This window comes from Xenopus tropicalis, chromosome 3 (assembly GCF_000004195.4).
Source record: "Xenopus tropicalis strain Nigerian chromosome 3, UCB_Xtro_10.0, whole genome shotgun sequence".
NCBI lineage: Eukaryota > Metazoa > Chordata > Amphibia > Anura > Pipidae > Xenopus > Xenopus tropicalis.
Genome location: NC_030679.2, coordinates 125,803,617 through 125,823,784, shown reverse-complemented (window position 1 = coordinate 125,823,784; position 20,168 = coordinate 125,803,617). Strand labels below are relative to the sequence as shown.

General features: G+C 42.6%; 1 protein-coding gene across 10 annotated transcripts; it reads right to left on the bottom strand.

Annotated features, from left to right (window-relative positions):
• Positions 1 to 1,787: 1,787 nt before the first annotated feature.
• On the bottom strand, positions 1,788 to 19,719 carry pax8 (paired box 8). 10 transcript variants are annotated; one of them, XM_031898084.1, is made up of 13 exons: positions 19,356 to 19,719; positions 18,780 to 18,858; positions 12,418 to 12,468; positions 11,514 to 11,679; positions 10,922 to 11,122; positions 10,400 to 10,482; positions 9,800 to 9,925; positions 8,992 to 9,167; positions 8,789 to 8,909; positions 7,653 to 7,841; positions 6,986 to 7,084; positions 5,149 to 5,235; positions 1,788 to 4,226 (listed from the first exon to the last, which is right to left on the bottom strand). In XM_031898084.1, exons 2-13 carry the CDS (start codon positions 18,802 to 18,804, stop codon positions 4,150 to 4,152), a joined length of 1,401 nt encoding a protein of 466 aa, XP_031753944.1. In that variant the 5' UTR covers positions 18,805 to 18,858; positions 19,356 to 19,719; the 3' UTR covers positions 1,788 to 4,149.
• Positions 19,720 to 20,168: the final 449 nt, after the last annotated feature.

Here is a 20,168-nt window from a genome sequence, read left to right as displayed (position 1 = left end):
TCCCTGCTGTTACTGCTTTGATTTATCCCTAATGAGTTCTCGGCACATGAATGATCAGAGCTCTCCGAGGAGCCTGCCCCTTAATGCAGCATCCTGCAGCTCTCCCATGGCTCCCTGCAGTCTTTCTCACTTTCCCTCTCTCCATCTATTCTGCCATTACCTAGAATGATGTTCACTCACTCCTCCTCTATGCTTACATCCCATCATTTCCTTCTCTCACTCTGTATCAGTCCCAAAATACAGTTCCAGTTTCCTCTAGTTCTGGGCCAGATCCGCTGGTATCCCCACACACAGTTAGAGCTCATTCTGTCTCCTTGGCCTTCCTGCTTCTAACCCAGAACTGCTTATGGTTCCATCTAAATCAAGCCCAAAAGTTTTGTGCCCATTTCCGTTCCACTTCTGTCCCAGATCCACATGCTGAGTCATCTGTCCCACAAGTTCTTAGAACAGTCCTTTTTGCCTTTGACCTAGAAGTCCCTGAACTCAGTTGACAGTGGGTGTACAGAATTTGTCTGTAGGTTCGGTGCACCTTTGTCCCTGTAGATCTGTTCCAGAGTTACCCACTTATCATTCCTCCTGCTTTCTCAGAAATGCCAGGACTGGGTCAGTATCTCAGTTAGATGATACCTCTGGATCTAATAATCTAATATCAGCTTCTCCCTATACATTAGAATAACGTTACTTGATTTCCAAAGCGAAATATCGGAACAGGACGGGACTGCGGCACATGTGCACATGCCATTGCCACTTTTTGACCACTCCCCCATTGCCGTTAGGGTTACCACCCGTCCTAGCCAGTAAAACACCTGCCAAGGCTGGGGGGTAGCCCTGTTGCCATGGGGAAAGCCAGTGACAGCCTTTTAGAGGTGGGGGCACTTTATGGGGGTATATTTTCCATGGGGAAAGAGAATCTAAAATGGGGCCAGTCCCCCAGAAACAGGGACTGATGGTAGCCTTACACTAAAACATCATATAAGGTAATGGAGGACACCTGACACTGCAGGGCTTTGCTGCAATTAGTGTTTTAATAGTGTGTCCCACAACATGTTTTGGGCAAAGCCCTTTTTCAAGTGGTTCACTTGAAAAAGGGCTTTGCCCGAAACATGCAGTGGAACACACTATTAAAACACTAATTGCAGCAAAGCCCTGCAGTGTCAGGTGTCCTCCATTACCCTATATGATGTCTACATGCAATTAGTGCTACAACAGGAGCACAGGAGTGATAGCCTGCTTGAATGAGGTAGCTGAACTGGAATACTGGACTTGGAAAGATTTTGCCTTACACTAAAAGACAAAATGGCACCTTTGTGTATGGCAGAAGAGTATAGAGAGACCAGTAGGACCCAGACTTCTGTGTCATTTCAAAATATGTGTTTGAAACATTTCTTCTTCTTGGGTTAGTGTGACCAAAAGAGCTTCAGGTCAAGTGGAATTGGGTGGGGGGCAAATTTTGAACTTTGGCGTTCCGCTGCACCATGTCTAATGTGCCATTTTTATGACTTTGGAGTACAGGTATAGGATCTCTTATCCGAAAACCTGATATCCAGAAAGCCCTGAAAAGGCCACCTATTAAGCAAAACCGCATTCTCCAAAATACCCCAGGTCTCAAGCAGGGCCGGAACTAGGGGTGGGCAGAAGCGGTACTTATCTAGGCCCTCCCATGATCCCAAGCATTCTGAATAACAGATCTGATCTCTGTTTCACATTTTATTTTATTTCCCCCCCAAGTGTCAATATTCTGCCATCAGAAGTACCGCAGATCCATAAACACACACCCCACAAGCCACTTTCCTTCATGCTTATTTATTTAAAATATTTTATATTACAAATATTTATTTACAGTCTGGCCCTGCAGTTACTGTATTCCCACAGACAGGGCCATGTGATAAAGTCATTTAGTGCGGAGCAGACACAATCCTGGAATAATGCCTGATCTTAAGTCTTTCCTTCATTGTAACCTCTTGCATTATATTCCCCAGCGTTTGTGTGCACTGAGCCGCCACGTCGAAAACAGGAAGGGCAAACAGAATATAACTTATGTCTATGCCTTGGCACAAGTAATTAGAAACACTTGCAGGTTGATGTCCCAATCAAAATGAAGTTAATTCATAGCCTTTGGCCCAACTGGTTAACACACAGTCATGGGGCTGACTCACTGACATAGGTATTAACGTGTCCCAGTAACCACCAATTAGATCTTTCATTTCTAACATAAGTGGGCAGATCACAGTTAATTGTTGGCTGGTTGCCATGGGTGATTACACTCAGGGGCAATTTAGCACCTATCTTAGTAAATTAGCCCCGCTGTGTGATTTGCATCTTCTTCCAAGTCAGATTTCTAGAGTGATTGTGAACCGGCACTAAGAGTATGAATAACTAGTGCATTCCAGTCACTGGTACAGCCCTTGTGGCTATAAAAACAGTATATATATATAGAGACAGAGCTCTGCATAGATGTATATTTTGTACATACATATATTTATATACAGTTTTGAGTCTATTTGTGCAGTCTTTGCTCCTGCAGCTGTGCAGGGAGTGGAAGTACAACAACTCCAGCATTTCCCCTCCTCACTTACTTAAATGCAGCATTACAAACCCAACTTGTACTCCCTTCCCAGCAGGGATGCTTTGAGTGTGTTCATTGGGCAGCCTTGGGAAAATTCTGCTTTCAAAAAAATTATTTCTTTTAAAAGTGGACAGTAATAAAATCCAAATGCTGAATGGCAATTTATTTAGGGGGCCCAGTGGGCCACTAACTGATAAAGTGGTATATTGTATCTTATTCCCAAAGCTTAAGGGGCCCTAAAAAGATTGTGATATGGGGCCAGGTATCCTATAGTTACTCTACTAAATTAATGGATATGTGCATTGCTTATTCTTAAGTGAGAGGAAAGGGTAAGGGGGTTTATGTTCTATGTTCCCTCCTCGTACTGGATAAAATATTGCTGCATTTGTAAACATGCCACGGAACACGGCATTGGGATGAGAACAGCAGCCTGCGGGCCCACCTCATACAACTCTTTTCTGCCTCCGTTTATCCAGAAGGCACTTCCACCAATAGGGAGGAAGTTTTTTGCTGTCAGACCCCAGAGCCAACTCCATATAAATAAGGGACAGTTATTAAACTTTTAAACCAAAGAGGGCAGATGAGAGGAGCAGCTGAATGCTTACTTCATTTTTTTTGTGTTACAGAGAAAGGTAAATCAAGGGCAGTTCAGGGTGATTACCTTTAAACAATGTGTAGTGTTTCCTGCCAACATTCTTTTTGGTGTTTTACTTCACCATTTTAATTTGGGGATGTTACGGAGAGGGGACGAATGGGCTGCAGTTGGTTTGTTTCCTGCCAGGTCCAGCACTTGCTCAGCTCTGAATGTACAGAACAGTGCAGTTGGAAATCCTTGTACTACAGTGTTCTCTTGCTCCATCTGTTGTTAAACTAAATTGCCCAGCATCCACTGCAGGTTGTTGGAAGTTTGAGAACAGATTAAGAAGCTCCATTTGCAGAGCTGCAAGAGTTGCAATGAATTTGCAAATTGGGTCACCTAGGGAACATAGGAGAACCTGACAAGGAGGGCGCACAGCAATTCCATGTAGACTGTGCTAAACCTATGGTGAAAATAAGAAAGGACTGAAGGGAATCATCCTGGGCCCATTTAGAGATCCTGTGGTACTCTGGCAGCCCAGTCTGACCCTGGCCGTCTTTACCATTGTCCTTAGGATCAACAGGAGAAACTACACATTGTTAGGCTAACTACACATCGCAGCTGAAATGCCTAGCAAATATTTTGTTATATACCCCAATATATAAATGTATGTAACACCCTTGTACATGGCTCTATACATTTTCTACATTTGTGGAGAGAACAAAAAAATATTCCTTGTTAGGCTTGCAGAAACAATGAATGTGATTTTTCTTTGTATCTTCTTCGGAGGTTTCATCTCTTGCGTTACCGAATATCATCCACAGCTCCAGGAAGTCCAAGATTAAAAGGGTAACTTTAGTCCATGTTTGATATGTTGTTCTTGTTACTTGTTGTCTCATAACACTTGTGACCATGTGTTGCCATGGTTAGTTTTGTCCACCATTAAGCCACTTTCCCAGGGCCGGGTTGCTTTGTTGATGATGCTACTCAACGGTCTCCATGAAGACTACAGAAGGTCATAGGCTCCTGCCGTTGTGGGAGGAGGTGCAGTCCTTGTGGCAGAGCTGTAGTAATAGGGAGAGCCTGAAAAGCAAAAAAAAATAACATTATTCGGAGGTGGAATAAGTCTTGTTAATAAGTCTAATTGATCAGCTATTAACATCTCATGAAGGTGTTTGGAGATAAGGGATTATTTTATTGATGGGAGATATCTACTTACAAAGACCCTACACAACAATCTAATCGCCATATGTCACAACAGGCACTTAGTTTGCCCAGTAGCAGTAACCTATAGCAACCAATAAGATGTTTGCTCTAAAACAGGTGACCAGTAAATTCTACCTGCTGATTGGTTGCTATAGGTTACTTCTCCTGGGAAAACTTAGCGCCTTTTATTACATAAACCCCCTTATAGTCATATCTTAGGAGTCACCCCAAAATGTATCTCTACTATACTATGCAAGTCCCTACTATGACTATGAGACACATTGATTTGCCCACTAATTGCCCTTAAGGGTGTAGGTGACATTTTTCGTATGTTATAGAATGGCCTTTTCTTAGTAACTTTTTAATTGGCCTTCAATTTTTTTTTTTTTTTTTTGTGAATTATTTGCCTGACTCTTTTGACTCACTGGGATCACTGACCCCAGCAGTCAAAAAACTATTCCTCTCTGAAGCTACAATGTTATTGTTATTGTTACTTTTTATGACTTATATTTCTATTTAGGCCCTCCCCTATGCATATTCCTGTCTTTCTTTTGAACCATTGCCTGGTTGCTAGTTAAATTGTACCCTAGCAACCAGATACCTGCTGACATTCCAAACTGGAGAGCTGCTGAACAATAAATAATGAAAAATAATGAAGACGAATTGCAAATTTTCTTAGGATAGCATTATTTACATCAAACTAAACATTAACTGAGAGGTGAACAACCTCTTTAACATTATTATACTGCACTATCACCCCTTTCCATTATCACTGTATTCAGTTACATTTGCCACATACCTAGAAGGCTTGAGCTGGGGAAACGCCAACTCTCTCCGTAGGCTGCATAAGCCCCATGGCTATAGGCATTTCCAGAGTAATCACCTCCTGCTGAGAGAACAAGAAGGTTAGGCTTAATAACTGGGCATGGGAGGGGGGGATTTGAAATTGTGGTAATAATGGGGGAACAATCTATCCTGATGCTTACAATGTAAAACTCTTATTTCCATCAGTTTGCACTGAATGTTATGTTCCTGTATGATGGTACATAGAAGCAAATACATTTCTGCTTTATATTCTAAAAAGCTTTAGTTGGCCTTTGGGCATTTTCATCACTGGTATTTGCCACCTTTTGTTTCTGACAGCATTTAAGTGTGAGTTCTCTAGTCGGGAGGGATGAAATGATATAGAAAGCATGTTAGGGCCCCAGGCCCAGAGGGATGAAATGATATAGAAAGCATGTTAGGGCCCCAGGCCCAGAGGGATGAAATGATATAGAAAGCATGTTAGGGCCCCAGGCCCAGAGGGATGAAATGATATAGAAAGCATGTTAGGGCCCCAGGCCCAGAGGGATGAAATGATATAGAAAGCATGTTAGGGCCCCAGGCCCAGAGGGATGAAATGATATAGAAAGCATGTTAGGGCCCCAGACCCAGAGGGATGAAATGATATAGAAAGCATGTTCGGGCCCCAGGCCCAGAGGGATGAAATGATATAGAAAGCATGTTAGGGCCCCAGGCCCAGACTGGCAGTCTATAGATTCTGGCAAATACCAGAGGGGCTGCTGTAAGATGCCATAGACAGTCACAATTTATTGGGCTGGAGGGGGCTGTTTGTGTACCTGAAATGCCAGGGCCTATTTTTCTTAGGGGGCACCCAAAAGGGAAAGCCTGACTGATTCACAATGTCAGTATATATACATTCAAATCAGATATTCTACAAGGCTTCGGCAATGTTAGGATGTTGTTGTGGGGCCCAGAGACTTCTAGTTGTGTCACTACCCGAAGCCATACTGATGCCAATACTTTACAGCCTCGAATGCCATTATATCCTGAGGTAAAATCAATAACATGAAAGTATGTTCGGCGGGCAGATAATCCCAATATAAATGTGTCTGCTTAGGAAACAATTGAAGGTGTGACAGGATGGAAGAGAGGGAGATATAGAGGGGCTTGCATATACAGATATAATAAAATCTACATCTCTCTCCTGGAAGCGCCTCATGCAAATGATAGAGTAGAGGGAAAGGATGTCTCTCTCTCTCACACACACACAGTTAAAATATAACTGCTCCTTTTTATTTATCTTGACCAATCTCATTTCACGCTCCAGGAGAGGAAGGAGTGTGTGCGCGCGGGTGTGCGGCGGCTGGGGAGGGGGATATAAGTGCTTTATATTTTTAACGCTGCATTAAGCGCGTCTCCGTGGTAACGCAGTAAGACGCTGGCTCAGCAGGTTCCAGAGCTGTGAGCTGAGGGGACTTTTATTTTTTGAATTTTTTTTTTTTCTTCTTGCCCGAGTCTCTCATTTCAATGTACCTGCAAAGGTCAACCAGGGCCAGTTCTGTACGCTCACCTCAATCCTGTCTAAAAGACATACTCGCTGCCCTCTCTTTATTGGCCGTGTGTGGTTGTCTGGGCTAGACAAAAGTCTACATCTGGTATAAAATGGGGCGACCCAACTCATAGCCAACTTTCAAATATATCAGACCAGATAGTGGTCAGCAGGCCCTGGCATTTCAAGTAAACAGAGGTCCAAAGTATAAATGCCATCTGCCATGATTGTCTTGGGCAAACGCTGGCACTTTCTGCACTGATGGCAGCCTGCGCCCCAGATTTCTCTATTCTCTGACACTTACCAGCTACCATTCCAGCAATCGCAGAAGAGGCGTAATTTCCTTGCCCGCTAGGTATGTGAGGTGGGTACCCTGGCAACGTGGATCCAACCACATCACGACCTGCAGAGAGAACCAAACAAAACAATGCTGTGATGTCATGAAAAGCACAGCCATGTTGTACCGCTTACCAATTATAATGCAATGGGTGGAAGGGAAAGGTGAAGGGAAGGAACACCTTTGTGCAAGTGAGGATTTAACCCCTTGGAGGAGCAATCAGGTCTGAATTTTGAGTACAGGGCTGCCACCAGAAGTCATGCTACATGTACTTATTGGCAGGGCCAGCCCACCAAGGAGGCCTTGATATTTGCACACTGCCACCCTGGGTGGTGGTCTCTGCCAGCTGAGACCCCAGTTTACCAAAAAAATGCTTACCCAAATAGAACTTGCCTGGCCCTGGCCCTGATCCTTCCCAACCACACCCTGTTACACCTACTCTGCAACCTATGCCCGGTCTGCACCACTGAATAATAAATTAAGACAATAATGCTTCTTTTTATGGATCATAGCATTAACCAAATAGCTGATGCATGACTTAAATTGTTACGTCACATCTTATTGTTATATCACATGCAGAGCAATGATGCACACTCTCTAAATGGCTGGGTCCCTAGCACTTTGGCAGTCATACCTGAGGCCATGTGGCTTGTGAACTGGCCGTACACAGATGCGGGGTGTGAAAAAGCGCTGAAGGATGGCGCTGAGCATCCTGAGCTGATTGGCTGCAGATCCAGGAAGGTGGGGCTACATAAAGATGAAGGGGTGGAGCTAGCGCTGGAGCTGTCTGAAGCCTCTTGTTTAATGGTGAAGGCTGAGAGTTCTACAATGAGGGTGAGTGAAATGTATGAACGATGAAGAAATGAACAGCAACAAAATATGTAACATTTTTAAAGAAAGAAATGCAGATGGAAAACTGATGAATGGTTTCTTCCTGCCTCCCGGTGAATGATTACAGTCTTCCTCAGCCCTCTGAAGTTTTTCATTAACTAATACTAATTAAAGACTTGAGTCATGGCAAGCAAGGTAAGACATTGGATCATTTATAGGAGATTTACCAGGCGGTGTTTCATTGCTCCTACATTCCCCTTGCACTAGCAGAAAGGGCCCATTTATCAATATTGGGCAAATTTGCAACTGGGCAGTAACCCATAGGAACCAGGCAGAACAATGAATGCAACAATTTGATTGGTGGTCATAGGTTACTGCCCACAATCTAATTTGACCACTGTCATTTTGTATAATGCTTTTCTTTTGTAGGGTTCCCCATCCGAAACCATTAATATGTTATTATCTAAAGCTCCACCTAAATAATAACCTGCAACTCAGATTTGGTTCTATCAGAGCCTCCTAATGGTTGCTACTGCCCTAGTAGCCGATAGCAACCAAATAGTATTGCACAGTTATTTGAAAACAAACACCTGATTGGTTGCTATCGGTTAATAGACATGGGCAAACTTTGCAACTTTTACTACATCAACCTTTTTGAATTTTAGCATTCCATAAACAGCAACTTTGACTTTTTCATGATAAAACAAAAATCTATACAAATGGGCTATTCTAATAAAAGTCAAAACTGTGCTTCTGATCTAGTAACCCATAGTAACCAGTCCAAGTTTTTAATTGTTGAATAGATCCTATTTGTTTTAATGTTTTAGTTGGTGTACTCATGTGTTAGATACTTATCTACTTATATACATATATACATGTATATTTATATATAAATATTACATTTCTGTTTATGTTCCTCCTCCGAGTCTGGGCACCTACCAGATAGAGCAGAGTATCCCTGGTGGGTCGAGAGGTTTCTACCAATTGTTGTGTTTGTGGAAGTCAGTGAAGATTTCCCATCATCCATTGCATTGTTGAGCAGGGGTAGGGTATATAGAGCCTGAAACAGAGAATCATATATTTAAAGGAGAAATAGAAAGCAATGGGCAGGGAAGGAAGCTCCATCTCTGCTCTGTACCAACCTGTTCTGTTTTGCTGTGGGTGGAAGAGGAGTAGGACTCTGGGAAATGTTGTCTCTGGAAGTGACACTCCAGGGCGTCCAGAGGGTGGTGCCCATATGCCTCGGTGCGCAGCTGTTTCCTACTGATCCCCATGCTGCCTTGGGAGTCAATGCTGAGCCTGCAGCTCTCCTGGTCACCTGGGGAGAGACAATTGCTCACTTACTGTATATCCATTCTACCCAAGTGCTTTCCCATATGTTATATCTAGAGGGAATAGGGTTGCTGCCTTTTTTTTCATTTAGAATACCTGCCTTCAGGTGTGAGCGTTGATGTCACTTGGGCATTGGCGATGATGTCACAGGGCAGGGAAATCTGTAGGCTTGGTGGGAAAATGGGCATATGGCGAGGGGAAATGGGCAGGGAAATGGACGGAGCAGATGCTGTCTGTCTCTATAGGGGCTGGTCAGCCACAGAAAGAATCAGGGAATGGAGGGATTTATAGGAGGGTTGCCAGAAACAAATTTACCGACAAATAAATTACAGGTAAATCTGTAATACCGTCACCAACAATTTGTCTGCTAGACCAGTCAAAAAAGAGGGAATGGCTGGGGCATAAATACTTTTGCATAATGAAATCAGACTAAGCAACTCATATTCAGCTGCTCCTGATTACATGTACCACATAGCAGCAGTCGGCTCTCCCCCAGCCAAGACTCCACATGTGGGTAGGTATTCACCATACTTAATTATGGAACTATAAAGCATTCAGCAACCTCCATTAAGGAAAACCAATACTGCAGCACCAAGGTATGAGATGCAAGATACGTACTGTCATCAAGTTTGCGCTTTCCATCCGCGCCGGGCTGCGTGATTCCCAACAAACCGCTGATGGAATACGTGGATCCCAGAGAGTCTGAATGGGGAGACTCAGGGGGCGTGACTGCTGAACTAGGGACTGAAGACATGCATACAAATAACATTAAAATATTTTAATGGACACTTTTTTCACTAATTGTTTCTCTTTATATCATTTGTTTCTATTAATGCATATACTTCTAACCCATTCCCTAACTAATTTATTTACTTGACAATTCTGGATTCTGCCACTAGGTGGTGCATGAAATGAAGGCTATATACAGAGAGAACTGTCTGCAACAGTCCTTTGAAAATGGCATTGCTGCAAAGGACATGGATAAAAGAATTCCAGCAAAGTAGAGGGGTGCACACATAAATGTGGGAATACTTTTGAATAATGGAAATGAAGTCTTAGAAAACTTTAGTTTGATGCTGGTTTTTGGAGGGGGTTACAGTGGCATCTTAAAACGGTCAGGAAAAATATCTGTACTTCTGTTCCTTCCAGCAGAATCTATATCTTCTCTCTCCTGTATAACAACAGCTGGACTGCCATAGGGGGTCACTGGTTACTTACTTAAAGTCTGTCCTGGGCTCAGTGATTTTACGCAGCTCTCCATAGGCAGGTTAAAAAGTTGCTGTACTTTGGTGCGTATGATTCTGGTGGGGGGGAGAGAGAGGACATACAGTTATTTCCCATTCACACATACATTTCACCCTCATTCATTACTCTATACTAGTGAAACACCATAACATGCACAGTGTAGCCAGTACAAACATAATGGTAGCATAGCAGACCCATCAAACCCATGAAAATCAGCCCCCCCGGCCACAAGTTGAAATGCAAACAAAACTTCCAGCAGTTCAAATATCACTTCAACCCCATTATGGGAGGAAGCCCTGACCACTATTTTTGCCCAGCCATTTTTTGTGGTAAGAAGTTCTGTAGCACAACTGCCCCTACAGTACATGAACCCCTCCTGTGCTGATGTCTCTATTCTTACAGTTACATGGGGACATCTATTGGGATAGTGTTAATGAGTCTCACTACACACCACTAAGCAATGACTATCACAGAAAACCACTCTATTTGCCCCACCTGTTGATAGAGCTGACGCTGGGAACTGTGTCATTGTCGCACACCCCCTCTGCCAGCAGCCGGTCCCTGATTTCCCAGGCAAACATTGTAGGGTTCTGGCGTTTGTAATCTCCGATTTTCTCCACCACTTTGGGGGTGGCAACCTTGGGCTTGGAACCTCCGATGACGCCTGGCCGAATACTGCCTGTCTCATAGTACCTACTCCAATACATAAAAAAGGTATAATTACCCAAAACCAGACATTAGTCCCTCACAACTAGAGGCTCATTACATGGCCAACCACCAACCCCTTATTCCTTTACGTCCCAGACTGGACTTCAAAATAGGCCCTGGCATTCCAATTACACAGAGACCCAAACAGCCCCCCACCAGCCCAATAAATAGTGACTGTCTATGGCATTTGCCAGAACCCACAGATTGCCAGTCTGGGCCTGATATTATGCATTTATTAAAATACAGGGACTCATAAACTGTATCTTTTACAGTCCAGAGGAATTTGCTGATTAATGTTTTTCACATATATAAGGACAAAGACCTGATGACTAACTTGAGATTATCCTTTTTACACTATTACCATATTCTGGTTGCTTACCTGCCCAAAATTTTGCTGACACAGCCATGACTGACTCGGAGCTGTCGTGAGATGTCACAGGGACGTACCCCCTGATGTGCCAGGTCAACTATTCGCTGCCTCACCACCTCTGGCAGGGGTCGCCCATTCACAAAGGCACCACCTAGCTGATTCAAACCTCCGTGACCTGAAAGGGCACAAAATATATTGTTAGGGAAACTCGATAAACCAGGAAGGCCATGGACAGGGGAGGGTAAAGTACATAAATGGTGTAGGTGTATAACTATTCCAATATGTAGGTGAGGGTGAGATCTAGAACGGTTGCCCAGAATAGTTGACTAACTCCATGGCATTAATGAGCTGATGATTCAATCTTTGCTTTCTCCCAAACACCAACTTCATTAATGTCATGGAGTCAATCAATGGTCCAACATGTAAACAATGTACAGACTAACAGCTAAATGTTTATCAGAGTAAAATAGAGTTCACCAGAGGGAAAATCCATATCCCTAGCATGTACAGGGTAAAAAAAAAAATTGCTCTTATTTTACCATTTGATATATATGTGAGCTCATCAGAATAAAGAGGTATCCATTTTGGCGGAGGAAGGATGTAACTATATTTTGGTCTAAATAGCCCCCAATTAACACAACACATTTTGGAGCCAACACCAAAACGACATATGTATAATTCACTAATAACTTGCCCCCCACTTACTATTAGAGATCATTAAGGCACACTGCCTACAGTAGAGTCAAGGGAATGTAGGGTGTAACTAGAAGTAATTGGACCATCAAAAAGTATTATGTATTATCTGATTTGCACAAATGTGTATTTGGACCTGTCTGTACTAATGCTGGCAGAGAAGTAAACAGACATCAGGGTATTGTATATATCACATTGATTGATTGAATGAGCTGCTAACCTATATTGAGATTGCTGGCAGGTCCTGAGCAGCCCCTCTCTGTGATGAGCTCTGTGAACAAACGCACTGTTTAGATACATCACAAGGGCATCTGATAGAATAACTTATAGAGACACAAGAAAACAGTCAAAAAGGCAAAGGGGCAGATGTACGAAGGGGGGCACCAGCACAGAGGGCAGGTCAGATGGGGACTGGCCAAAGGTTTTATTCTTTGCTTCTCACTTGGCCGGAAAACCACATACGTAGAGACACCATAAGGCTGGCCACATGCAGAACCAGAGTAGCAGATATATATGGGGGCTCCTAAAGGCTGGGGCCCCAATCTAAAATATTTTGTAATTCAGGGATATCCAACTTGCAGTCTCCAGTTGTAGTTCAGCTACAACCTCTAGATCTTTAGGGGATGGTAGGCTGAACATACTTTTAAAAGAGCAGATACAATTAAATATGTTTAGCAACCAATCAAGTTTATTTGATATGTTATCAATATATCTATCTATCTATTTAGACAGATATACTGTGTCTCATACCACATGGCACTTACTTATATATATTAATAAATGCATTAATAAATTGTCTTTATTTTGCATTAAGACCTGTGAGTGCGGTATCCTTTCCATTTTTGTATTACATTTCTACATACTGCACCCAGGCACTTCTGGCTCCATCCTTACGTGAGTGCCTGCTTTTCATTGCTGTTTTATATATATATATTTATTGTATTTTTCTATTATAACACTTGTCCTCCCTGTGTGTAATTTTGTATTCTGTAAGATTGTACAGCGCTGCGTACCCTTGTGGTGCTTTATAAATAAAGTTATACATACATACATACATATGGGAGTCGGGGTTTGGGGTCAGCACACCATGAAAGGGGGGCAGCACAACAGTGGCCTAGGATGGCATAAATTGTAAAGTAATGCAATTTCCTGACTTTCTAATCTATTACAATTTGCTACATTAGTTAATACATGACCGCATGAGAGCTATCCCAGAAATACCCCTTTCATTCCCAGTGGGCACTTACTGTTAATGGACAACTTTCCAGTTCCCAGTGGGCTGTAATTTCAGCCTCTGGAGAGGTCGCTAATGATTCCACTGGATTCAGCTCACCTCCCGCTGATTATTACTAGGTTATTTAGTAATCAGTAGGAAAGCCCCCAATCCTATTTTGGTTTATTACAAATCTACATATCAATTTTCGTGGAACTGTAACTATAAAAGGAGAAACCTTCTGTTTACATGGCAGCAGTGTGGCCAATACACCTGATGTTTATACACCACCCCCAATAAAGTGTGACTCCAAGCAGAACGAGTAGTGAATCAGGGGCTGCAGGTGGCCCAGAGCATTCCTTTTGTTTGGACATCAGAAAAAAAACCCTTTGTGATACCCTTCTGAAACACAACCTAAGGCTGTTATCTTATCTAAGGGCAATGGGACACGCATGCTTTTGATTGCTACAATCTTCCCAGGGAAATCCAAATACCCTGAGCCAGTAGCACTGGCTCTTGGCTGTGACACTAGGGAACATGGGGAACAAAATTCTTTTGGAATACTCCACCACTGTTTGTCCCTGTGTATCATGGATAGAGTGATTCCATTACATAAAGGCTTACGCCAAACTAGAAATCAGTAACTGAAATTTGTAGCTGGCTAGATCTAGCTTTCTTTGCAAATGATTACCCCTATTTCTCTAGGACTCCAGCTACTAATATAGGGAAAGGGAGTGATCTCTACTAACAGGGGTTGGGAAGAGTCATGTACTAAAAGAGGTCTGAGTACCAAGCCAGGGATTCTGGGGGACAGGGCTGATCCATGATCTCACAGTCAGTATAGGCATGTGTGCAAACACAAACAGCTACATTTGCTACTTAGTTAGAAAACAGCCCTTGTGTTGCAGTTTTTAGAACAAAATTAAGGGAGGGGGGTATAACTGTAGGCAAAAAGCCTCTGCAACTAAAGGGGGCCCAGGGTGGTAAGGGTGAAGACACACAGAGCTACTTAGTAGCAGCTACTTGTCAGGGCTACTAAATGCCAGAAAATCCCCTGCCATAGACAATAACTGCCTCTGCTAAAACACACATAGAGACAATTATCAGTAAATGATCAGCATTGTCTATTTTAGTAGCCATGACAAGTAGCTGCTACTAGTAGCTCCGTGTGTCTTCACCCTAAATGTATATTGGTAAAACAAGTCATATTCTGTACATATTGAGGATCTCTAAAATGAATTTGCTCTGGGACCTAGTTATGCTCTATGGGACTCTATATGGCTCTATGGCTCATATGGCTCTATGGGACTCTAGTTATGCAACTCAAAATGAAAAACAAAAACGCAGAAGAAAATTGCAGCTAGATATCCCTGGGGTCAGGTTTTGCTGCTTCTAGAGGTTACAAGCGACTCTAGCAATCATTTCTGACTTTGGCCAGTCTGGCCCATTGCCATCAATCTCAGATCAGGGAAAGCGATCCTCATAAACACAGGCTCAGCGCCATCACTTATCCAGATCTCAAGATCTTTCAGGTAATTGCGATAGCGACATATTTATTACCGGTAGTTAAATAAAACTTGCCCTTTCACATAAGATAACAATTGCTGGGATAGGTGGGCTGCTGCAGGTGGGAATCCTTTCAGGGCCACAGAATGGTCCCTCTCTATGGGGCTGTGAGTGTGTAATAAAGAGCAACACGGTGCGACTCTCCCTAGAAGTTTTGGGTCGGAACATAATCATTTCCTTCCCAACAGCAGCAACAGGGTAATTTATTGCAGTGACTGGGCTGCAGGGATCGATTGCAAGTGCCAAGCCTTATCTCCTGGCTAACAACTTACTCTCTGCCCCTCACTGCTACACAATCGCTGGAAGAAGCATCAAGTCTGTGCAACCTGCGATCCTCCAGCTACCAAGGGGGGTGTCCCGCTGTCCAAGAAGGCATGCTGGGATATGCAGTTCTGTAGCATTTACATTACAAAAATAACAAGGATTCTACAACAAAATGTAACCAGCGCCTTGTTGTTCCTAGGAGCTTGCAATCAAAAAGTGCGCATAGCGCTAACCTGTGTAACTCTATTGCGCAGCAATTTCTCTTGTTGTATTAACGAAAAGGATTCCACTGGTTTCATTTACGTGTTTTTTGCATATCACTTCGTTCCTATTTGTTGGAGTTAAATTAGTTTTTACCTAGTGCTATTTTTGATAATTAAAGGAACACAATTAGCAAACAGATTTACGAACGAGTCTGAATATGTTCATCTGGTAAAATAAACAGCACAGACTGCTCATTTGCCACTTGATCCAATAACTGCTAATCACCTAATAATTCATTAAACCTCTGTCAAGCCTCTCGTTTTACATATTATTCAAAGGTGAAAGGGGTAAATTGTTTTTTGTATAACATTATTTTATCGTCCAAATCCAATTAATATTTCCTAACAAAATGCCGGAATTTAAACCCATATTTGCAAGTTTCATATTTATTTCATTACCCGTTTTTTTCTGCGATCTGGGCAGATTTCCTTGAATTAGTCAAATATTTCTGTATCTTTTATTTATATACATTTATAAATAACCTCCATGTTTTACACAGAAATGATTATAGCTGGAGTTTATACATTTAGATTAAAATGAAAGAATATTCGGAGGATCTACATAGAAATCTCCTGTTTAGTCCTGACTTGCCATTAAACGAATTTACCAATCACCCCATAAATATATAGAATATAAAGAATTTAGTGGGACCCAGATCTGTTTTACAAAGTTGGGACAAATGAACATGAGATTTAATTAAATGTGAAGCTAACAAAGATTTAACTATTTAATATGTATAAATAGTTCATATTTTGAAGAACACGACTTTTCCCCTTGCTTTTATAGTCGTAAATTTAATTAGCTGTTGTAAATTATTTCGTGTTTAGCGGATAAAGTTGTATTAAAATGTGACTTTTCGAGTTCCATTGTTACACAAAAGCAAATATATAAATATATATATATAAATATGGATATACACACACAGATTTGCGTATGCTTTATATAAATCTGACTTTATAATGCCACAAATATCTATTACAAGCTTAATATGTTCCTTATTTTTGTTAAATGATTAAATGGAGTAAAATCCAATCAGAAAGCTAGTGTTTTTATAGCCAATCCTGTGGGCATTCCAAGCTGCGAAGAAACACAACACTGACCTTAGGTAACAGTAAATTCTAGCAGCAGCGATCTTCCTTCCCATGTAACACTAGACGCAGCGACAGATAGAAAAATATCCACTTTAAAGGGACAGAAAGTAGAGAGACGAAGTTGGAATAACATCCAAACAATGGTCCCCCAGATCTTCCCTCAAGCTGCATCCATCAGAGAGGCAGTTAAAGTGTCACAGAGGGGAGGGCAGCAATCATTTTGCAGCCAGAGAAATGATCTGCTAATTAACTGGCATTCACATCGACTCAGAGGCTGAAATAGGAATTCAATTGGCTCCTTTCTAATGCAAAAGCAAGGGAGATGGCCACAGATCGGCATGCAATAAATTAAGATGCAATAACAGATAGATAAACAGATAATGATACATGAATATATCACTGTATTGTAACTGATAGGTGTTTGTTTCCCTTCCAGTTCCCTCATTCTCTTCTTTTTATCTACCAAAAGTTTACTTTACTTACGGAATAATTTATTGTTATGTTATTTGTATTTATGTCATTCATTCATTTATATATACATATCTTTTACAGCAACAATATCCTGACCATTAGAACGCTGGGAAAGCGCAAAAGCGCCTTGTATAAAGTGCCAAGGTGTATCCATGGAAAACAGGTTCTATTGGTCAAGATCAAACTGGAATAGTTATATAAATAATTATTTTAGTTAATAACGTGTAAGTTTCGTTTGAGCCGGTGGGTATATGTGCCTGTATATTGCAGATTAATTGCGCCAGACATGGCCCGGGGTTGGGAGACTAAGGGGCCCTGTTCATATTTCTGTATTGCTGGGGCTGGCACCCCGATCCTAATTAACAAACTTTAATATGTAACAAGAAACCTAATCCAAACTAATAAATCATGCTATGGGGCTGGCATATTGACCTGAACCAATAAATACCAACATGCCATTGGCACATTGGCCAGAAGCAACACATATTATGTAACTGGCAAATTAAACAGAAAAAACAAATAATATTTTGTAACTGGCAGACTGATAAGAGCCAGTAATTATCATTAAGTGACTGACAAACTGGTGAGAATTAATATAAGATATCAGACGATAATGATACCAAAGGGCTGATGGCTGGGGCAAGCTTGGGGATAAATATACAGAAGGTGAATAACCTGCAGCCATTAGGATAGAGCCACCTGCTAATAACCAAGCTGAATCTGGGCCCCTAAGCGCTTCCATTAAACTAATAAGCCCAAAACTTTGCTTTCAATTAAAAAAACAGTTTTCTATTACAAATCAAATAAATTAACCCCGTTAACACCACTTTGTATAGAAATTCGTGCCCAACTGAACTCTCCACTGTGACTGGGGGACCTTTCCATGTCCCCCTTGTTTTTCCTCGGTTCTGAGAGACTTAAGTAGCTGAGCTTTTGCCCTGTATTCTTATTCGTATGAAGAAGAAGAAGACGAATAACAGGTGCTGACAAGCGCCAACATATACCATAGCGCTGTACAACTGATGAAGACCCCCCAAAACTGTGCCACAAACACCATTGCAATAAGGAACAGCGAGTACAGACAGAGGGTAGAAGAGAGGGACCCCCTGGGGCAGCTGAATACCCGGGGACCCCAAATTACACAGGGAACAGTTCTGCATTATACAGTGGGTTCCCGGGGGCTGTTATTGGGGGGTGGGGGGAGTAGCCCTAAATTCTATTCTATCCTAAATTCCATCTATGGAAATGGAATCGGGACTTTCTGACACAGGGCATATTTCTAATAATTGATACCAATGGCCCAGGGGCCCCTGTCTGGCTGTGACCAGAGATATGGAACCTGCGGCCCTCAGGCGTCGCTAATATTTTTATATAGCTTGTACTTCTTATCGATATATTGGGGTTCCTTCCCGCTGCAGGGGGCGCAGGAGCATACGCATGAACGACAGCTGAAAGGTTGCAATTGTGGATTAGATTGCAAGCTCTTGGATCAACCTTTACTTTACAAGCCACTCATCCTCTCTGTCCCACACCGGGTTAACGCTGGACCAGAACCAGTTTAGAAATAACGTCTGTCCCGACTGTTCCCATATAAATATATTTCTGTATATACTGTAAGCAGATCCATAGCAACACTCATTTACAGAAAATCCCCTGTGCCAAAAAGCCCAACGACCCCTCAGAAAAGACTGTGACACCCAACTCACTACTCACCTGATCTGATGCTGCTGTTGGGCATCTTCCTCCGAGTCCCTGGTAAATCCACAGTGCGACTCCTTCCAGCCAATGTCACCTGCGGGCAGGACAAACAGCTCACTCATTGGGCAGAGGGGCAAAGGCCGGTGGGGGTAAGAGAGACAGGACAAGGGGCAGAGCTGGGATGGGGCACAGGAGGGCCGCTCTTAAAGTGATGCCACTGGCACTCATGTGGCCCCCTGCCCAGTTGGTATTGTAGCTGTGCCCAAAGGCTGGTGCTGGAGAGTTCTGCTTCCAAATTCCCACAGTATGCGATTAGTCCAGTTTGACAATACAATGTGATTGTATATTAATAATTTTATCCCTTCCGACCCCCCCATGAGTCTATAATGCTGATACATTTACTTTCATTCCTATACACATATGTAGTGTTGGGAGAGAAACACTGGCATTGCTGGATACATGCAGGGGGCTACATGCCAGCCTTTCGGTAGAAAGTAGATAGGGTGGACAGATATTAAATAGATCAGTAAATAGGTATAAAGCAAGCGGCAGGTTACTGCATAGGACACACAGACACACAGACATACTCACTCTGGAACACAGAGGCTGGGCACAGACGGACAGACAGAGATGCTCACAGCAGTACCTTGTCTCTGGAGGACCCTGTCACCTTCTCTCTCTGCTCTCACTTTCCCTGGAAGTTTGTTCTCATAGGACAAGGTGCTGGGAGTGGGCTTTATCCCATGGTGGGGGTCTCAGGGCTGCCTGGTACAGCTCCCAGAGCAGGGATTGGCTGATGTTGCTCCAGGGGGTGCAGGGGGAGGGGAGAGCTGCACATGGCTGGGTGATTCCAGGAGACCCTGTGTGTTTGTGTATGGGAGCAGCCCTGGGTAGGGCAATAAACACAAGGTGCTGCTGGGGGATCACATAGAGATGTACAGGGGAGATTAGGGCTCTTGATCTTGACAGCAGAGGCGCAGGGACATAAAGATCCACTCATGAGATGCAATCACTGCTTGATTGGAATGGGAGCCTCTTTTTAAATAAAGCTAATTATCCACCTCTTTCTCATTAAAGGGAAACTAAAGGTAAAATAGAAACTGCCAGTATTTGGTATCATCAGAGAATGTAAGTGTCAGCATGTTTATATATTAACTGAACTCAAGGTAATTTGCTGTTTCTTAGAAGGCAATGGCTTTACAGAGTCTGTCTCTTCCTGACCATCAGTCTGGCTGCTCTTCTTCTATGGGGCAGACCCAGTAGATATACAGGGGATTCATTATGCTTTCACTAGGCATACCCCTAAACAACCACAATATATATACAGAGACAAACAGAGCACACCCTAATAGTAATCAACTGCCCCGGGTGCTAGCAAAAAACATGTATAAAGCAAAACAGTGA

Coding starts and splice junctions, on each gene's coding strand:
- pax8 (XM_012959276.3), bottom strand. CDS start 18,804: ATGCCCAACAGCAGCATCAGATCAG. Junction 11,680..12,417: donor TGCCAGCAATCTCAATATAG/GTTAGCAGCTCA, acceptor GTGCCCTTTCAG/GTCACGGAGGTTTGAATCAG. Junction 5,239..6,985: donor GATTGCTGGAATGGTAGCTG/GTAAGTGTCAGA, acceptor TTGTTCTCTCAG/CAGGAGGTGATTACTCTGGA.